This window comes from Agelaius tricolor, unplaced genomic scaffold (assembly GCF_023055355.1).
Source record: "Agelaius tricolor isolate 1412-34295 unplaced genomic scaffold, bAgeTri1.0.p SCAF_124, whole genome shotgun sequence".
NCBI classification, from domain to species: domain Eukaryota; kingdom Metazoa; phylum Chordata; class Aves; order Passeriformes; family Icteridae; genus Agelaius; species Agelaius tricolor.
The window spans coordinates 91,633-110,243 of NW_027269384.1; the positions used below are offsets into that span (position 1 = coordinate 91,633).

At 61.2% G+C, this 18,611-nt stretch overlaps 3 protein-coding genes across 3 annotated transcripts; all 3 read left to right on the plus strand.

The window, feature by feature from the left end:
• Positions 1-5,391: 5,391 nt before the first annotated feature.
• LOC139586564 (class II histocompatibility antigen, B-L beta chain-like) lies at positions 5,392-9,036 on the plus strand. The gene is made up of 5 exons (XM_071420080.1): positions 5,392-5,799; positions 6,158-6,427; positions 7,872-8,156; positions 8,650-8,756; positions 8,857-9,036. The coding sequence occupies exons 1-5, from the start codon at positions 5,715-5,717 to the stop codon at positions 8,863-8,865; spliced, it is 756 nt and encodes a 251-aa protein (XP_071276181.1). The 5' UTR covers positions 5,392-5,714; the 3' UTR covers positions 8,866-9,036.
• Positions 9,037-9,582: 546 nt separating this feature from the next.
• LOC139586561 (class II histocompatibility antigen, B-L beta chain-like) lies at positions 9,583-13,800 on the plus strand. Its single transcript, XM_071420077.1, has 5 exons — positions 9,583-10,205; positions 10,564-10,833; positions 12,339-12,623; positions 13,414-13,520; positions 13,621-13,800. The coding sequence occupies exons 1-5, from the start codon at positions 10,121-10,123 to the stop codon at positions 13,627-13,629; spliced, it is 756 nt and encodes a 251-aa protein (XP_071276178.1). The 5' UTR covers positions 9,583-10,120; the 3' UTR covers positions 13,630-13,800.
• A 192-nt stretch (positions 13,801-13,992) lies between these two features.
• LOC139586565 (class II histocompatibility antigen, B-L beta chain-like) lies at positions 13,993-18,300 on the plus strand. The gene is made up of 5 exons (XM_071420082.1): positions 13,993-14,960; positions 15,330-15,599; positions 16,932-17,216; positions 17,914-18,020; positions 18,121-18,300. Exons 1-5 carry the CDS (start codon positions 14,876-14,878, stop codon positions 18,127-18,129), a joined length of 756 nt encoding a protein of 251 aa, XP_071276183.1. The 5' UTR covers positions 13,993-14,875; the 3' UTR covers positions 18,130-18,300.
• Positions 18,301-18,611: the final 311 nt, after the last annotated feature.

Sequence of the window (18,611 nt, forward strand, 5' to 3'; positions counted from 1 at the left end):
CGTCGTTCTCAACTCCAGGTCCCGCGAGTGAATCACAACGGCCTCGTATTTTAACAGCCTTGCATCGGTGAGCCATTTCTCTGCCTTCTGCTGTAGTATGCCCAGCACATAATGCGGTGCAAATTCTACCAACGGTGCGCCGGAGGTTACCTTCTGGGCTTCCTCCACCAGCAATGCACCCGCTCTTCCAGTGCCCCCCATCTCCTCCTGCCTCTCTCAGCGCCACCCAACTCCCTCCCAGTCTGCACCCAGTGCCTCCCAGTCTATTTCTATGCCCAGTCCATCCCAGTCCATTTCCAGTCCACTCCCATTCCCTCAAAAACCTTCCCAGTGCCTTCCATTCCCTCCCAGTACATTCCCATTCTCCATTCCCTGACAATCCATTCCTAGTCCCTCCCAGTCCCTCCCAGTCCATTCCCAGTCCATTTCCAGTCCACTCCCATTCCCTCAAAAACCATTCCCAGTGCCTTCCATTCCCGCCCGGTCCATTCCCAGTTTCTCCCAGTCCATTCCCAGTCCCTCCCAGTCCATTCCCAGTTTCTCCATTCCCCGACAATCCATTCCCATTCCCTCCCAGTCCCTCCCAGTCCATCCCAGTCCATTCCCAGTCCATCCCAGTCCATCCCAGTCCATTCCCAGTTCACTCCCAGACCTCCACCCTCTCTTCCAGTGTCCCCCATCTCCTCCTGCCTCTCTCAGCGCCACCCAACTCCCTCCCAGTCTACACCCAGTGCCTCCCAGTCTATTCCCAGTCCATCCCAGTCCATTCCCAGTTTCTCCATTCCCTGACAATCCATTCCCAATCCCTCCCAGTCCATTCCCAGTCCCTCCCAGTCCATTCCCAGTCCCTCCCCAGCCCAGCCCCTGCTGACCGGATCCAAAAGCCTCGACAAGTAAGGGTAACCCACAGGTAACCCACAGGTAAAAGTAACCCACAAGTAACCCACCGGTGTCCTGACCCCTGCCCAGTCCTGCATCAGCACCCCATGTGCTGCGTGACTGCTCCCATCCACGAACAACCGAAAGGGTTCCCTCACATCAGGGAGGCTCAGCACTGGTGCTGCTGTGAGTGCTTCCTCGACTCCCCTGAATTCCTCTTCGTCCGCCTTTGTCCATTTGATCGGGTCCAGGGTGAGTTTCTCATATAGAACTTCACCTTTTCGCTGTACCCTTCAATCCACTGCTGGCAATATCCCAACAACCCCAAAAGCTCTGACCTCCCTTTTTTTCTGTGGGGGTGGTAAGGCAATAATCCCTGCCACCCTCTCTGGATCCAATTTCTTTTTGCCTTTAATTAACCAATGTCCCAAGTACCTGACCTCGGGCTCTGTGAATTGCGACTTCGACACTTTCAATCTCTTTATCCCCAGAAAGTTCAAGAGCTCGATTGTGTTTGTCCTTAGGACCTCCTCCCTTGGACCTGCAGTCAACAAACCGTCTACATACTGTAGCAGTTTTGTTCTTTCTGTTGGTACAAAAAGACTTAAAACCTGCTTGAGTGCCTGCCCGAATGAATTCGGAGAGTCCACGAAGCCCTGAGGCAACGATGTCCACCTGAGCTGCTGCTGTGTGTTCATCTCCGGATCTTCCCACTGAAATGCAAAGTAATCTCTGCTGTCCTTGGCTAGAGGACAAGTCCAGAAAGCATCCTTCAAGTCAATCACACTCCACCAAGTGTCCTCGGGAGAAAGGTTGCTTAACAAAGTGTAAGGATTCGAGACCGTGGGGAACAAAGTCTTAGTGCTCTGATTCACAGCCCTTAAATCTTGCACCAGCCTGAAGCTGCCGTCTCTTTTCCTCACAGCCAGAATTGGGGGTGCTGTACCGGGACATGCACGGCTCCAACGTTCCTTTCTCTATCAATTCCTCAATCACAGGTTTCAAACCCCTCCTCCCTTCCATGGAGATGAGATATTGTTTGACCCGTATCAGGTCTCCTGCTCTCTCAATTTCGACCCGAATCGGCTCCATGTCCAACCTCCCAGCCTTCCCCTGATCGTACCACACCCTCGGGTCTGATCTTTTCTTCGTCTTGGACGGCGAGTTTGTACATCCTCACCTTGAGCCGGGATTTTTCCACTGCCAACCCAATCTCTAGAGCAACCATCATGTCCCGCCCCAGCAAATTGAAATCAGCATCCCCTATCAACAAGACGCTTTTTATTTTCCGTTTCTATTTCTACATCTTTTATGAACAGAACCTCGAAAGGTTCCCCCTTTGCCCCAATTACCATCATGGAATCGTCGCTCAGAGAGCTCCCTTGCAGCAGCTGCTGCGCCGCTGTCGGTTGTCGCAGACATCTTCCATGAAAAATCCTTCCTTAGGGTTTTTCCTTGTGAGAAGCTGCAGTTTCAGCAACCAAAAGTGAACAATGGTTATCTGCTGCTGTGGAATGCAACAGGCAGAGCCGTGATTGGTCTCCTGTGGGTGTTTGGATTTCCTGACCACTCATGGCAGAGCTGGCTCTTGCTCTCTGTCTGAGACACAGATCTTTGTTATTCATTCTTGTCTATTCTTAGCTTAGCTAGCTGCTGAAGAAACCTTTTCCTTTCTATTTCTTTTTAGTATAGTCTTAATGTAACATATATCATAAAATAATAAATGAAACCTTCTGATCATGGAGTCAACATTCTCGTCTCTTCCTCCTGAAAACCCTTGTGACCACGGTCACAGTCGGTTCTGCCCCTGAGTCTACCATAAACCACATCTCCTCCCTGTGGGGTCCCCACTTTTAATTTTATCAAGGGCTCCCTCGGTGTTCCGGACCCCAAACTGAAAAGCCCCTGACACCCCTAAACTTCTTGAAACATCGCCCGGTCCTTGGCTTTGTTGGGGCAATTCCTTCGGATGTGTCCCTTCTGTTTGCAGTAATAGCACTCAAAATCCCACCTTTGATCGTTCGATCCTTTTCCCCGTGAATAATCCTGTTTCTTTGCCGGTGCCTTTTTCGCCGCATCCTTACCTTGCTCCTGCTTTTGTGCTTCCCTTACTGCAGCCACCAACACCTTGGCTTGGATCTTTTGTTTCTCCTCATCCCGTCTCATGTAGAATTTCTGGGCTGCAACCCCTGTTCCTGCCACCCATCTACCTTTTCTAACTTCTTCCAAACGTCCTCCCGAGATTTCGCCACAAACTGCGTTTTCAGCAAAACCATCCCCACCGGAGAATTGGGAGCCGTCCCCGAATACATTCTCAAACCTTTGCGGAGTCTCTCCAACCATTCCGTGGGGGTCTCATCTTTCCCTTGGCACTCTCGGAGTACCTTGCTCATGTTTTGTCCCTTGGGTACCGCCTCCCGGACACCCTGAATTATCATTTTTCTCAGATTTATCGTTTTCTGCCTCCCCTCCTCCGTCTGGGCCTCCCAAGACGGTTTCTGGCTTGGCCATGTCTCCTCCCCAGCTCCCCTGCGTTAGGGTTCCTCTTTTCCCAATCTTTGATCGTGGCTTGCCTGACCACGTCTCTTTCCTCGTTGTTAAACAGCGACCTTAGGATGGCTTGGAGACCCTCACAGGTGCATATGCTGGTTCTCCAAAAACTCATCCAACCTTTCTGCCACCCCCAAAGGATCATCCATCAATTTTCCCATCTCTTTCTTGAACGCCCTCACGTCACCCGTGTCGATCGGGGCGTGTACGAACCCAATCAGCCCCGGAGCCTTCGGCGCTTCCCGTAAAGGGAAGATGCCGGGCTTCTCTTCCTCATCCCCACTGTCCCCCGTGGTCACCCTCCTTGTCTGCCGCCTCGTCCGACGGGCCAGGGGAGAGATGTCCCTAGGGACGGTTACCTGTCTCCTCTCGGTTTTTGGCCATGCAGGAAAATGGATGCCGCCGCCTGCTCTGGCCGGGAGCGGCGGCGCCATCGCCTGAAACTGCTGAACCCTCGCCTTGGGAGGCATCTCCGGCACTGCCTCCCGAAGGAGGAACAGCAGGAGGAAGAGGAGTGTGAGGAAGAGTGGGGACACCGGAGGAGGAACAGGAAGAGGAAGCAGCACAAGGTTCCACCTCTCCCTGTATCTGCAGCCTCTGACCCCAGCCCCAGGAGCGTTGCCCCCCCCACATGCAGCAGGTGACTGGGGATTGGGATCCACGGTTTTCCCGGGGGTGAATCTTGGTGTTTCTGAGCTTTCTTGGGCTAATTGTTGGTGCTTTGTTTTTTTGTGGGGGCTGAATCTTTATATTTGGAGGGGGGTTTTGCTGAATCTTGATGTTTGGGAAGTTTTTGATCTGTGTCTTGATGTTTGGAGTACTTTGGTGCTGAATTGTGGTGTTTTGGAGGTTCTTAGAGACACAAGATGCCCAATGACCTAATGAGATGAACTTGGGCAAGGAGGAACTCCCAGTCCAAGGGACTCTCATCTTGTTTTTTTCCCCAAACCAGGATTTTTCATTCCCAGGGCGTGTCTGGATGGAGGAGGAGGAAAAGCCCTGGAGATTCCGCACGAGGAGGGGCTGCAAACCCAGCCCAGGGAGCTGCAGGGAGGAAAGAGCCCCCCTGAGCCAGGAAGGCGGCCGGAGATCCAGCCAGAGCTCAGAGCTGGTAGAGAAGCCTCATGGCAGGGAGAAGCCCCACAAGTGCTTGGAATGTGGGAAGGGTTTTAGTCGGAGCTTAGATCTGATCCAGCACCAGGTGATCCACACTGGGGAGAGGCCCTACGAGTGTGAGGAGTGTGGGAAGAGCTTCAGCCAGAGCTCCATCCTGATCCAACACCAGAGGATCCACACTGGGGAAAAGCCCTTTGAGTGTGGGGAATGTGGGAAGAGCTTTGGATACAGCTCTGGCCTGAGGAAACATGAGAGGATCCACACTGGGGAAAAGCCCTGTAAGTGTGGGGAGTGTGGGAAGAGCTTCAGCATCAAGTTCCAGCTGACGGAACACCAGAGGATCCACACTGGGGAAAAGCCCTACAAGTGTGGGGAATGTGGGAGGAGCTTCAGAGGAAGCTCGGCCCTGATTCGGCACCAGGTGATCCACACTGGGGAACGGCCCTACACCTGCTTGGAATGTGGGAAGAGCTATGGGTGGCACTCGGACCTGAGAAAACACCAGCTTAGTGTAGTAAATAATAGTGGTAAATAATTTCCTGGACTCCGTTGTTAATTAAATTCTGTTTCTGAAGCGGAGCGGGACAAAGGGATCCGAATCAAAATCCCAGCGAACCCCAAAGCCGGGACCCCGACCCAAAACCCCACCTTGGACCCCCGGAATTGGGGTCCGGGTCAGGGCCAGCAGCGGCAGCAGCCGGGGGAGGCTCCGCGCTCCGTCCATGGCGCTCCGGGCACAGCGGGAAGGGTCGGTGCTGCTGCCAGGAACGCGGATCCGAACTGGGGGCACTGGGAACGGGGGAGCAGCACCGCGAAAAGCGCTCGGCCAATGGGAGAGCGGGGTGTATGGCGCGTCACGTGTTGCCGGGGAGAGCGTTCAGAACTTGAGCTCCCTAAGAAATTCCGGCCAATCAGAAAAAGGAGCGGAAATGACGCCTCAGGTGCTGGGTAGAGCCTCTGGAAATCGGGCTCCCAACGGAACCGGCCAATTACAGAGCGCAAAAATCACTGCGGCCAATGAGAGCGAGCCCCAAAAAAACCACAAGCAATGAAAGCGCGGCCAAAAACCACGCCCGACCAATCAGGGAGCGCGTCCCTCATGACCCCGCGCTGCTCCGGGCTGGTTCTCGCAGTTGGGCGCGGTCGGTTTGGGGTGGAGGTCGCCGGCCATGGGGCGAGGGGCGGCAGCCGGGGCCCTACTGGTGGCACTGGTGGTGCTGGGAGCCCCCCCGGCTGCGGGCGCGGAGCTCTCGGGTGAGCGGGGGGCGGGAGGCGCTGGGACAGGGGGGGAGAAGGGGGAAAAGGGGACGGGGGGACCCCAAAACTGAGCGGGACGGGGCTGGAGATTGGGGGATTTTTTAAAAAGAGTGGAAAATAGGCAAAATGGGGGAAATGGGATCCCAAAAATCCTCTCGGGAGGGGTTGGAGGTGGGAGGGGAGAGGATGCGGAAGGGGAAGTGGGCGAAGGGCGGCAAAGAGGAAGCGGCAGCGCGGGCAGGAGGGTCCCGTGGCGGCCGTGGGGCACAGGGGGTGCGGGGCGGGGATCCGGGGTGGGCCCCGGAGCTCTGGGGGTGCTGGGGAGGCACCACTGAGCTGTGTCCGGCACTCACAGGGGTGTTCCAGGAGTTGGGAACGTCCGAGTGTTACTTCATTAACGGCACGGAGAAGGTCAGGTTCGTGGAGAGGCACATCTACAACCGGGTGCAGCACTTGATGTTCGACAGCGACGTGGGGCACTTCGTGGGGTTCACCCCCTTTGGGGAGAGGGTTGCCAAGAGCTGGAACAGCGACCCGGCCATAATGGAGTACAAACGGGCTCAGGTGGACCGGTACTGCCGGCACAACTACGAGGTGTTCCGCCCGTTCAGCGTGGAGCGCCGAGGTGAGCGCGGGGCAGAGCGTGTGCCCTCGGGCCCTGCCCTGCCAGTGCCCATCCCAGTCAATCCCAGTCCCCACCAGTCCCTTCCAGTGTATTCCCAGTCCCTCCCACTCCATTCCCAGTCTCCTTCAAATCCATTCCCAGTCCCTCCCACTCCATTCCCAGTCCCCTTCCAGCCCATTCCCAATCCCTCCCAGTCCATCCCAGTCCCTCTCAGTCCAACCCAACCCCTTCCAATCCATTCCCAGTTCATCCCAATCCCTCCCAGCCCATTCCCAGTCCATCCCAGTCCATTCCCAGTCATTCCCAGTCCATCTCAGTCCCTCCCAGTCCATTCCCAGTTCAATCCCAGTTCCCTCTTCAACTTCCACCCTCTCTCCCAGTGCCGAGTTTCCCTCCCATCTTTCTCAGTTCCACTCCTGTCCTTCCCAGTCCCTCCCAGTCCGTCTCAGTCCCACCCAGCCCCTCCAACTCAGTTCCCAGTCGATTCCCAGTTCATTCCCAGTTCACTCTGATCTCCACCCACTCTCCCAGTACCCCCATCCCCTCCCACATCTCTCAGAGCCACCCCAGTCCATCCCAGTCCATCCCAGTTCATTCCCAGTCCATCCCAATCCATTCCAGTCCACCCCAGTCCCTCCCAGCGGCCCCCATCGCGTCCATTTCAGCGACGCGTAACGCTGACGCTTCTCAGCCAATCAGATCGCGTCTCTCTGGTGACTCCCCTGTTGCCAGGCAGACCCGCAGCGCCGAGAGCCCCGCGCTGGACTCGGCCTCGCAGCGCCGCGCCCTCCATTCCCAGTTCCTCCCAGTCCATCCCAGTCCCTCCAAGGCCATCTCCAATTCCTCCCCAGTCCCTCCCAGTCCATTCCCAGTCCCTCCCAGTTCATTCCCAGTTCACTCTCAAACCTCCACCCTCGCTGCCGGTTCCCCCCATTCCCTCCCATCTCTCTCAGTGCCAACCCAAGAAATCCCAGTCTATTCCCAGTCCCTCCCAGTCCATCCCAGTCCCTCCCAGTCCCTCCCAGTCCATTCCCAGTCCATTCCCAGTTCACTCCCAGACCTCCACCCTCTCTTCCAGTGCCCCCCATCTCCTCCTGCCTCTCTCAGCGCTACCCAACTCTCTCCCAATCTACGCCCAGTGCCTCCCAGACTATTCCCAGTCCATCCCAGTCCATTTCCAGTCCACTCCCATTCCCTCAAAAACCTTCCCAGTCCCTCCCAATCCCTCCCCAGTCCATTACCAGTCCATTCCCAGTCCCTCCCAATCCATTCCCACTTTCTCCAGTCCCTCCCAGTCCATTCCCATTCCCTCCCAGTCCATTCCCAGTCCATCCCAGTCCATTCCCAGTTCCTCCCCAGCCCAGCCCAGCCCTCCCCTCTCTCTCCCAGTGCCCCCCAGCTGATCCCAGTGTGTCCCCGCTCTCTCTCTCTCTCTCTCTCCCAGTGCCCCCCAGCGTGTCCATCTCGCTGGTGCCCCCCTCGAGCTCCCAGCCCGGCCCCGGCCGCCTGCTCTGCTCCGTGATGGATTTCTACCCTGCTGCCATCCAGGTGAGGTGGTTCCAGGGCCAGCAGGAGCTCTCGGAGCACGTGGTGGCCACCGACGTGGTCCCCAACGGGGACTGGACCTACCAGCTGCTGGTGCTGCTGGAAACGCCGCCCCGGCGCGGGCTCACCTACAGCTGCCAGGTGGAGCACGTCAGCCTGGAGCAGCCCCTGAGCCGGCACTGGGGTACGGGGGAGCCCCTGGGGCCGCTGGCAGAGCCACTGGGCTGTGCTGGGAGCCACTGGGAGGGAGCTGGAGAGAGCCGGGCTGGGACTGGGAGAGGCCCTGGGGACTGGGCAAGGGCTGGGAAGGGGTTTGGGGGAGGCTGGGGAGGGTGGGATGGGGTTGGGGGGGTCCTGGTGGGCACTGGGAGAGAGTTTGGGGGTGCTGGGTGTGACTGGGAGGGAGTTTGGGGGTCTCTGGGTGTGACTGGGAGGGAGTTTGGGGGCGCTGGGTGTGACTGGGAGGGAGTTTGGGGGCGCTGGGTGTGACTGGGAGGGGGCTGTGGGATCCTCAGAGGGACGGGAGGGGCTTTGGTGGCTCCTGGCCAGGACCAAAAGGGATCGGGGGGAGGTTTCAGGGGCTCCTGGCTGGGCTGGGGGCCACAGGGAGGGCGCTGGGAGGGGCTGGGGGTGTCCCTGAGAGGTTTTGGGGGTGCTGAGCCCTGCGGACCCCCCAGAGATGCCGCCGGACGCCGCCCGCAGCAAGATGCTGACGGGCATCGGGGGCTTCGTCTTGGGCTTCGTCTTCCTGGCGCTGGGGCTCGGCTTCTACGTGCGCAAGAAGGTCAGGGCGGGTGCCGGGGGTGGCGTCCCGGCCGTGGCGGAGCGTGCGCGCTCCCGCCGGGGCCCCCAGCCCGGTGTCACCCCCTTTTCTCTGCCCACAGAGCTCCTGAGCCGCCGGCGGCCGCAGCCCCTCCCCGTGGGCTCGGGCCCGGCCGGGACCCCCCGCTCCGTCCCCGCTCCGCTGATTTTGGGGGCGGTCCCGTGTCCCCCCCAGCGCCGCTGGCGCTCTGCCCCCGCCCAGTGCCTGCTCCCAGTGCTCCCAATAAAGCTTCCCAGTTGGCCCCGGGGCCGTTTATTGGGGGCGATGGGGAGGGGGTTGGGGCGGGGGGCGGTGATGGGGACGGATTTGGGCAAAGGGAGGGGGAGAAAGGGTGGGGGCTGGGCCCGGGGGGAGCGGGAGGAGGAGGAGGAGGAGGAGGAGGCGGGATTAGGAAGGAGGAGGGAGGAAGAGGAACCGGGAAGAAGAGGAAGAAGAGAGGAAGAGGAGGGAGAAAGGAGGAGGAGGAGGAAGAACCGCGCGGTTCTCCCGCCCCGCCTCGAGGCGGAGGAGGAGGAGGAGGAGGAACCAGATAGAAGAGGAAGGAGAGAGGAAGAGGAGCAGCCGGAAGAAGACGACCCGAACGGGATTAATTTTAATAAATAATTTAAAACTTTACAGAAGTATTAAATATAGAAATTAGTATTATACTAATTGTTACTAAAATAGAATTTTCGTTTACCTAATTTTGTTACATTTAAATAGTAATGAATAATTTCCTGGCCTCCGTTGTTAATTAAATTCTGTTTCTGAAGCGGAGCGGGACAAAGGGATCCCAAATCCTTGACCCCGCCGCCCAAACCCCACCTTGGACCCCCAGAATCGGGGTCAGGGTCAGGGCCAGCAGCGGCAGCAGCCGGGGGAGGCTCCGCGCTCCGTCCATGGCGCTCCGGGCACAGCGGGAAGGGTCGGTGCTGCTGCCAGGAACGCGGATCCGAACTGGGGGCGCTGGGAACGGGGGAGCAGCACCCCAAAAAGCGCTCGGCCAATGGGAGAGCGGGGTGTATGGCGCGTCACCTGTTGCCGGGGAGAGCGTTCAGAACTTGAGCTCCCTAAGAAATTCCGGCCAATCAGAAAAAGGAGCGGAAATGACGCCTCAGGTGCTGGGTAGAGCCTCTGGAAATCGGGCTCCCAACGGAACCGGCCAATTACAGAGCGCAAAAATCACTGCGGCCAATGAGAGCGAGCCCCAAAAAAACCACAACCAATGAAAGCGCGGCCAAAAACCACGCCCGACCAATCAGGGAGCGCGTCCCTCATGACCCCGCGCTGCTCCGGGCTGGTTCTCGCAGTTGGGCGCGGTCGGTTTGGGGTGGAGGTCGCCGGCCATGGGGCGAGGGGCGGCAGCCGGGGCCCTACTGGTGGCACTGGTGGTGCTGGGAGCCCCCCCGGCTGCGGGCGCGGAGCTCTCGGGTGAGCGGGGGGCGGGAGGCGCTGGGACAGGGCGGGAGAAGGGGGAAAAGGGGGCGGGGGGACCCCAAAACTGAGCGGGAGGGGGCTGGGGATTGGGGGATTTTTTAAAAAGAGTGGAAAAGGGGCAAAATGGGGGAAATGGGACCCCAAAAATCCTATCGGGAGAGGATGGAGGTGGGAGGGGAGAGGATGCGGAAGGGGAAATGGGGGAAGGGCGGCAAAGAGGAAGCGGCAGCGCGGGCAGGAGGGTCCCGTGGCGGCCGTGGGGCACAGGGGGTGCGGGGCGGGGATCCGGGGTGGGCCCCGGAGCTCTGGGGGTGCTGGGGGGGCACCACTGAGCTGTGTCCGGCACTCACAGGGGTGTTCCAGCACATGTTTAAGGGCGAGTGTTACTTCATTAACGGCACGGAGAAGGTGAGGTTGGTGCAGAGGCACATCTACAACCGGGTGCAGTACGTGATGTTCGACAGCGACGTGGGGCACTACGTGGGGTTCACCCCCTTGGGGGAGAGGTGGGCCAAGGGCTGGAACAGCGACCCGGCTGAAATGGAGTACAGACGGGCTGCGGTGGACACGTACTGCCGGTACAACTACCCGATTGTTGCCCCGTTCAGCGTGGAGCGCCGAGGTGAGCGCGGGGCAGAGCGTGTGCCCTCGGGCCCTGCCCTGCCAGTGCCCATCCCAGTCAATCCCAGTCCCCACCAGTCCCTTCCAGTGTATTCCCAGTCTCCCTCCCACTCCATTCCCAGTCCCCTTCGAGTTCATTCCCTGCCCATCCCAGTCTATCCCAGTCCATTCCCACTCCATCTCAGTCCCTCCCAGTCCATTCCCAGTTCAATCCCAGTTCCCTCTCCAACTTCCACCCTCTCTCCCAGTCCCGAGTGCCCCTCCCATCTTTCTCAGTTCCCCTCCTGTCCTTCCCAGTCCTTCCCAGTCCGTCCCAGTCCCTCCCCGTCCCACCCAGCCCCTCCAACTCAGTTCCCAGTCGATTCCCAGTTCATTCCCAGTTCACTCTCAGATCTCCACCCACTCTCCCAGTAACCCCCATTCCCCTCCCACATCTCTCAGAGCCACCCCGGTTCCTCCCAGTCCTTTCCCAGTCCATCCCAGTTCATTCCCAGTCGCTCCTAGACCTTTCCCCGTCCATCCCAGTTCATTCCCAGCCCCGCCTTGTTCCTTCCCACTCATATTCAGCCCTTTCCCATTCCCTTCCCCTCCGTCCCAGTCCTTCCCCTCCGTCCCTGCCTCTCTCAGCCCCACCCAAGTCCCTCCCAGTCGACACCCAGCCCCTCCCAGTCCCTCCCAGTCCATCCCAGTCCATTCCCAGTTTATCCCAATCCATCCCAGTCCACCCCAGTCCCTCCCAGTGGCCCCCATCGCGTCCATTTCAGCGACGCGTAACGCTGACGCTTCTCAGCCAATCAGATCGCGTCTCTCTGGTGACTCCCCTGTTGCCAGGCAGACCCGCAGCGCCGAGAGCCCCGCGCTGGACTCGGCCTCGCAGCGCCGCGCCCTCCATTCCCAGTTCCTCCCAGTCCATCCCAGGCCCTCCAAGGCCATCTCCAATTCCTCCCCAGTCCCTCCCAGTCCCTCCCAGTCCCTCCCAGTCCATTCCCAGTTCATTCCCAGTCCATTCCCAGTCCATTCCCAGTCCATTCCCAGTCCATTCCCAGTTCACTCTCAAACCTGCACCCTCTCTGCCGGTTCTCCCCATCCCCTCCCATCTCTCTCAGTGCCAACCCAATAAATCCCAGTCCCTCCCAGTCCATCCCAGTCCATTCCCAGTTCACTCCCAGACCTCCACCCTCTCTTCCAGTGCCCCCCATCTCCTCCTGCCTCTCTCAGCCCCACCCAACTCCCTCCCAGTCGACACCCAGTGCCTCCCAGTCTATTCCCAGTCCATCCCAGTCCATTTCCAGTCCACTCCCATTCCCTCAAAAACCTTCCCAGTCCCTCCCAATCCCTCCCCAGTCCATTCCCAGACCATCCCCAGTCCCTCCCAATCCATCCCCAGTCCCTCCCAGTCCATTCCCAGTCCCTCTCCAGCCCAGCCCAGCCCTCCCCTCTCTCTCCCAGTGCCCCCCAGCTGATCCCAGTGTGTCCCCGCTCTCTCTCTCTCTCTCTCTCTCCCAGTGCCCCCCAGCGTGTCCATCTCGCTGGTGCCCCCCTCGAGCTCCCAGCCGGGCCCCGGCCGCCTGCTCTGCTCCGTGATGGATTTCTACCCTGCTGCCATCCAGGTGAGGTGGTTCCAGGGCCAGCAGGAGCTCTCGGAGCACGTGGTGGCCACCGACGTGGTCCCCAACGGGGACTGGACCTACCAGCTGCTGGTGCTGCTGGAAACGCCGCCCCGGCGCGGGCTCACCTACAGCTGCCAGGTGGAGCACGTCAGCCTGGAGCAGCCCCTGAGCCGGCACTGGGGTACGGGGGAGCCGCTGGGGGCGCCGGCAGAGCCACTGGGCTGTGCTGGGAGCCACTGGGAGGGAGCTGGAGAGAGCCGGGCTGGGACTGGGAGAGGCCCTGGGGGCTGGGCAAGGGCTGGGAAGGGGTTTGGGGGATGCTGGGGAGGGTGGGATGGGGTTGGGGGGGTCCTGGTGGACACTGGGAGGGAGTTTGGGGTCTCTGGGTGTGACTGGGAGGGAGTTTGGGGGCGCTGGGTGCGACTGGGAGGGAGTTTGGGGGCGCTGGGTGCGACTGGGAGGGAGTTTGGGGGCGCTGGGTGCGACTGGGAGGGAGTTTGGGGTCTCTGGGTGTGACTGGGAGGGAGTTTGGGGTCTCTGGGTGTGACTGGGAGGGAGTTTGGGGTTGCTGGGTGTGACTGGGAGGGAGTTTGGGGGCGCTGGGTGTGACTGGGAGGGATCGCAGTGAGCCCGGAGGCGCTGGAAGGAGATCGGCCATGGCAAAGCGGGGCTCGCCATGAGCTCGGTTGTGCTGGGCACAGACTGGGAGGGCTCTGGCTGAGTCCTGCTGGGGCTGCCCAGGGACTGCGAGAGGCTTTGGGGCTCCTGGGGCGCTGGGGGCAACTGGGAGGGGGCTGTGGGATCCTCAGAGGGACGGGAGGGGCTTTGGTGGCTCCTGGCCAGGACCAAAAGGGATCGGGGGGAGGTTTCAGGGGCTCCTGGCTGGGCTGGGGGCCACAGGGAGGGCGCTGGGAGGGGCTGGGGGTGTCCCTGAGAGGTTTTGGGGGTGCTGAGCCCTGCGGACCCCCCAGAGATGCCGCCGGACGCCGCCCGCAGCAAGATGCTGACGGGCATCGGGGGCTTCGTCTTGGGCTTCGTCTTCCTGGCGCTGGGGCTCGGCTTCTACGTGCGCAAGAAGGTCAGGGCGGGTGCCGGGGGTGGCGTCCCGGCCGTGGCGGAGCGTGCGCGCTCCCGCCGGGGCCCCCAGCCCGGTGTCACCCCCTTTTCTCTGCCCACAGAGCTCCTGAGCCGGCGGCGGCCGCAGCCCCTCCCCGTGGGCTCGGGCCCGGCCGGGACCCCCCGCTCCGTCCCCGCTCCGCTGATTTTGGGGGGGGTCCCGTGTCCCCCCCAGCGCCGCTGGCGCTCTGCCCCCGCCCAGTGCCTGCTCCCAGTGCTCCCAATAAAGCTTCCCAGTTGGCCCCGGGGCCGTTTATTGGGGGCGATAGGGAGGGGTTGGGGGGGGCGGTGATGGGACGGATTTGGGCAAAGGGAGGGGGAGAAAGGGTGGGGGCTGGGCCCGGGGGGAGCGGGAGGAGGAGGAGGAGGAGGAGGAGGAGGAGGAGGAAGGATTAGAAAGGAGGAGGGAGGAGGAGGAACCGGGAAGAAGAGGAAGAGGAGGGAGAAAGGAGGAGGAGGAAGAACCGCGCGGTTCTCCCGCCCCGCCTCGAGGCGGAGGAGGCGGAGGAGGAGGAACCAGATAGAAGAGGAAGGAGAGAGGAAGAAGAGCAGCCGGAAGAAGACAACCCGAACGGGATTAATTTTAATAAATAATTGAAAAACTTTACAGAAGTATTAAATATAGAAATTAGTATTATACTATGTGTTACTAAAATAGAATTTTCGTTTACCTAATTTTGTTACATTTAAATAGTAATGAATAATTTCCTGGACTCCGTTGTTAATTAAATTCTGTTTCTGAAGCGGAGCGGGACAAAGGGATCCCAAATCCGGAACCCCGCCGCCCAAACCCCACCTTGGACCCCCAGAATCGGGGTCAGGGTCAGGGCCAGCAGCGGCAGCAGCCGGGGGAGGCTCCGCGCTCCGTCCATGGCGCTCCGGGCACAGCGGGAAGGGTCGGTGCTGCTGCCAGGAACGCGGATCCGAACTGGGGGCACTGGGAACGGGGGAGCAGCACCCCAAAAAGCGCTCAGCCAATGGGAGAGCGGGGTGTATGGCGCGTCACCTGTTGCCGGGGAGAGCGTTCAGAACTTGAGCTCCCTAAGAAATTCCGGCCAATCAGAAAAAGGAGCGGAAATGACGCCTCAGGTGCTGGGTAGAGCCTCTGGAAATCGGGCTCCCAACGGAACCGGCCAATTACAGAGCGCAAAAATCACTGCGGCCAATGAGAGCGAGCCCCAAAAAAACCACAACCAATGAAAGCGCGGCCAAACACCACGCCCGACCAATCAGGGAGCGCGTCCCTCATGACCCCGCGCTGCTCCGGGCTGGCTCTCGCAGTTGGGCGCGGTCGGTTTGGGGTGGAGGTCGCCGGCCATGGGGCGAGGGGCGGCAGCCGGGGCCCTACTGGTGGCACTGGTGGTGCTGGGAGCCCCCCCGGCTGCGGGCGCGGAGCTCTCGGGTGAGCGGGGGCGGGAGGCGCTGGGACAGGGGGGGAGAAGGGGGAAAAGGGGACGGGGGGACCCCAAAACTGAGCGGGAGGGGGCTGGGGATTGGGGATTTTTTAAAAAGAGTGGAAAAGAGGCAAAATGGCGGAAATGAGACCCCAAAAATCCTCTCGGGAGGGGATGGAGGTGGGAGGGGAGAGGATGCGGAAGGGGAAATGGGGGAAGGGCGGCAAAGAGGAAGCGGCAGCGCGGGCAGGAGGGTCCCGTGGCGGCCGTGGGGCACAGGGGGTGCGGGGCGGGGATCCGGGGTGGGCCCCGGAGCTCTGGGGGTGCGGCTGGGGGGTGCTGGGGGGGCTCCACTGAGCTGTGTCCGGCACTCACAGGGGTGTTCCAGCTCCTGGTAAAGTTCGAGTGTTACTTCAGTAACGGCACGGAGAAGGTGAGGTTCGTGCAGAGGCGAATCTACAACCGGGAGCAGTTCCTGATGTTCGACAGTGACGTGGGGCACTTCGTGGGGTTCACCCCCTATGGGGAGGCCGAGGCCAGGTATTGGAACAACGACCCGGAATTCCTGGAGGACAGACGGGCTCAGGTGGACACGTACTGCCGGCACAACTACGAGGTGATCCGCCCGTTCAGCGTGGAGCGCCGAGGTGAGCGCGGGGCAGAGCGTGTGCCCTCGGGCCCTGCCCTGCCCGTGACCATCCCAGTCAATCCCAGTCCCCACCAGTCCCTTCCAGTGTATTCCCAGTCCCTCCCACTCCATTCCCAGTCTCCTTCAAATCCATTCCCAGTCCCTCCCACTCCATTCCCAGTCCCCTTCCAGCCCATTCCCAATCCCTCCCAGTCCATCCCAGTCCCTCTCAGTCCAACCCAACCCCTTCCAATCCATTCCCAGTTCATCCCAATCCCTCCCAGCCCATTCCCAGTCCATCCCAGTCCATTCCCAGTCATTCCCAGTCCGTCTCAGTCCCACCCAGCCCCTCCAACTCAGTTCCCAGTCGATTCCCAGTTCATTCCCAGTTCACTCTCAGATCTCCACCCACTCTCCCAGTAACCCCATTCCCTCCCACATCTCTCAGAGCCACCCCAGTCCATCCCAGTCCATCCCAGTTCATTCCCAGTCCATCCCAATCCATTCCAGTCCACCCCAGTCCCTCCCAGTGGCCCCCATCGCGTCCATTTCAGCGACGCGTAACGCTGACGCTTCTCAGCCAATCAGATCGCGTCTCTCTGGTGACTCCCCTGTTGCCAGGCAGACCCGCAGCGCCGAGAGCCCCGCGCTGGACTCGGCCTCGCAGCGCCGCGCCCTCCATTCCCAGTTCCTCCCAGTCCATCCCAGTCCCTCCAAGGCCATCTCCAATTCCTCCCCACTCCCTCCCAGTCCATTCCCAGTCCCTCCCAGTTCATTCCCAGTTCACTCTCAAACCTCCACCCTCGCTGCCGGTTCCCCCCATTCCCTCCCATCTCTCTCAGTGCCAACCCAAGAAATCCCAGTCCATCCCAGTCCCTCCCAGTCCATCCCAGTCCCTCCCAGTCCATCCCAGTCCCTCCCAGTCCCTCCCAGTCCATCCCAGTCTATTCCCAGTTCACTCCCAGACCTCCACCCTCTCTTCCAGTGCCCCCCATCTCCTCCTGCCTCTCTCAGCGCTACCCAACTCTCTCCCAATCTACGCCCAGTGCCTCCCGGTCTATTCCCAGTCCATCCCAGCCCATTTCCAGTCCACTCCCATTCCCTCAAAAACCTTCCCAGTCCCTCCCAATCCCTCCCCAGTCCATTACCAGTCCATTCCCAGTCCCTCCCAATCCATTCCCACTTTCTCCAGTCCCTCCCAGTCCATTCCCATTCCCTCCCAGTCCATTCCCAGTCCATCCCAGTCCATTCCCAGTTCCTCCCCAGCCCAGCCCAGCCCTCCCCTCTCTCTCCCAGTGCCCCCCAGCTGATCCCAGTGTGTCCCCGCTCTCTCTCTCTCTTTCTCTCCCAGTGCCCCCCAACGTGTCCATCTCGCTGGTGCCCCCCTCGAGCTCCCAGCCGGGCCCCGGCCGCCTGCTCTGCTCCGTGATGGATTTCTACCCTGCTGCCATCCAGGTGAGGTGGTTCCAGGGCCAGCAGGAGCTCTCGGAGCACGTGGTGGCCACCGACGTGGTCCCCAACGGGGACTGGACCTACCAGCTGCTGGTGCTGCTGGAAACGCCGCCCCGGCGCGGGCTCACCTACAGCTGCCAGGTGGAGCACGTCAGCCTGGAGCAGCCCCTGAGCCGGCACTGGGGTACGGGGGAGCCCCTGGGGCCGCTGGCAGAGCCACTGGGCTGTGCTGGGAGCCACTGGGAGGGAGCTGGAGAGAGCCGGGCTGGGACTGGGAGAGGCCCTGGGGGCTGGGCAAGGGCTGGGAAGGGGTTTGGGGGAGGCTGGGGAGGGTGGGATGGGGTTGGGGGGGTCCTGGTGGGCACTGGGAGGGAGTTTGGGGGCGCTGGGTGTGACTGGGAGGGAGTTTGGGGGCGCTGGGTGTGACTGGGAGGGAGTTTGGGGGTGCTGGGTGTGACTGGGAGGGAGTTTGGGGGCGCTGGGTGTGACTGGGAGGGAGTTTGGGGGCGCTGGGTGTGACTGGGAGGGATCGCAGTGAGCCCGGAGGCGCTGGAAGGAGATCGGCCATGGCCAAGCGGGGCTCGCCATGAGCTCGGTTGTGCTGGGCACAGACTGGGAGGGCTCTGGCTGAGTCCTGCTGGGGCTGCCCAGGGACTGCGAGAGGCTTTGGGGCTCCTGGGGCGCTGGGGGCAACTGGGAGGGGGCTGTGGGATCCTCAGAGGGATGGGAGGGGCTTTGGTGGCTCCTGGCCAGGACAAAAAGGGATCGGGGGGAGGTTTCAGGGGCTCCTGGCTGGGCTGGGGGCCACAGGGAGGGCGCTGGGAGGGGCTGGGGGTGTCCCTGAGAGGTTTTGGGGGTGCTGAGCCCTGCGGACCCCCCAGAGATGCCGCCGGACGCCGCCCGCAGCAAGATGCTGACGGGCATCGGGGGCTTCGTCTTGGGCTTCGTCTTCCTGGCGCTGGGGCTCGGCTTCTACGTGCGCAAGAAGGTCAGGGCGGGTGCCGGGGGTGGCGTCCCGGCCGTGGCGGAGCGTGCGCGCTCCCGCCGGGGCCCCCAGCCCGGTGTCACCCCCTTTTCTCTGCCCACAGAGCTCCTGAGCCGGCGGCGGCCGCAGCCCCTCCCCGTGGGCTCGGGCCCGGCCGGGACCCCCCGCTCCGTCCCCGCTCCGCTGATTTTGGGGGGGGTCCCGTGTCCCCCCCAGCGCCGCTGGCGCTCTGCCCCCGCCCAGTGCCTGCTCCCAGTGCTCCCAATAAAGCTTCCCAGTTGGCCCCGGGGCCGTTTATTGGGGGCGATGGGGAGGGGGCTGGGGGGGGCGGTGATGGGGACGGATTTGGGCAAAGGGAGGGGGAGAAAGGGTGGGGGCTGGGCCCGGGGGGAGCGGGAGGAGGAGGAGGAGGAGGAGGAGGAGGAGGAGGAAGGATTAGAAAGGAGGAGGGAGGAGGAGGAACCGGGAAGAAGAGGAAGAGGAGGGAGAAAGGAGGAGGAGGAAGAACCGCGCGGTTCTCCCGCCCCGCCTCGAGGCGGAGGAGGCGGAGGAGGAGGAACCAGATAGAAGAGGAAGGAGAGAGGAAGAAGAGCA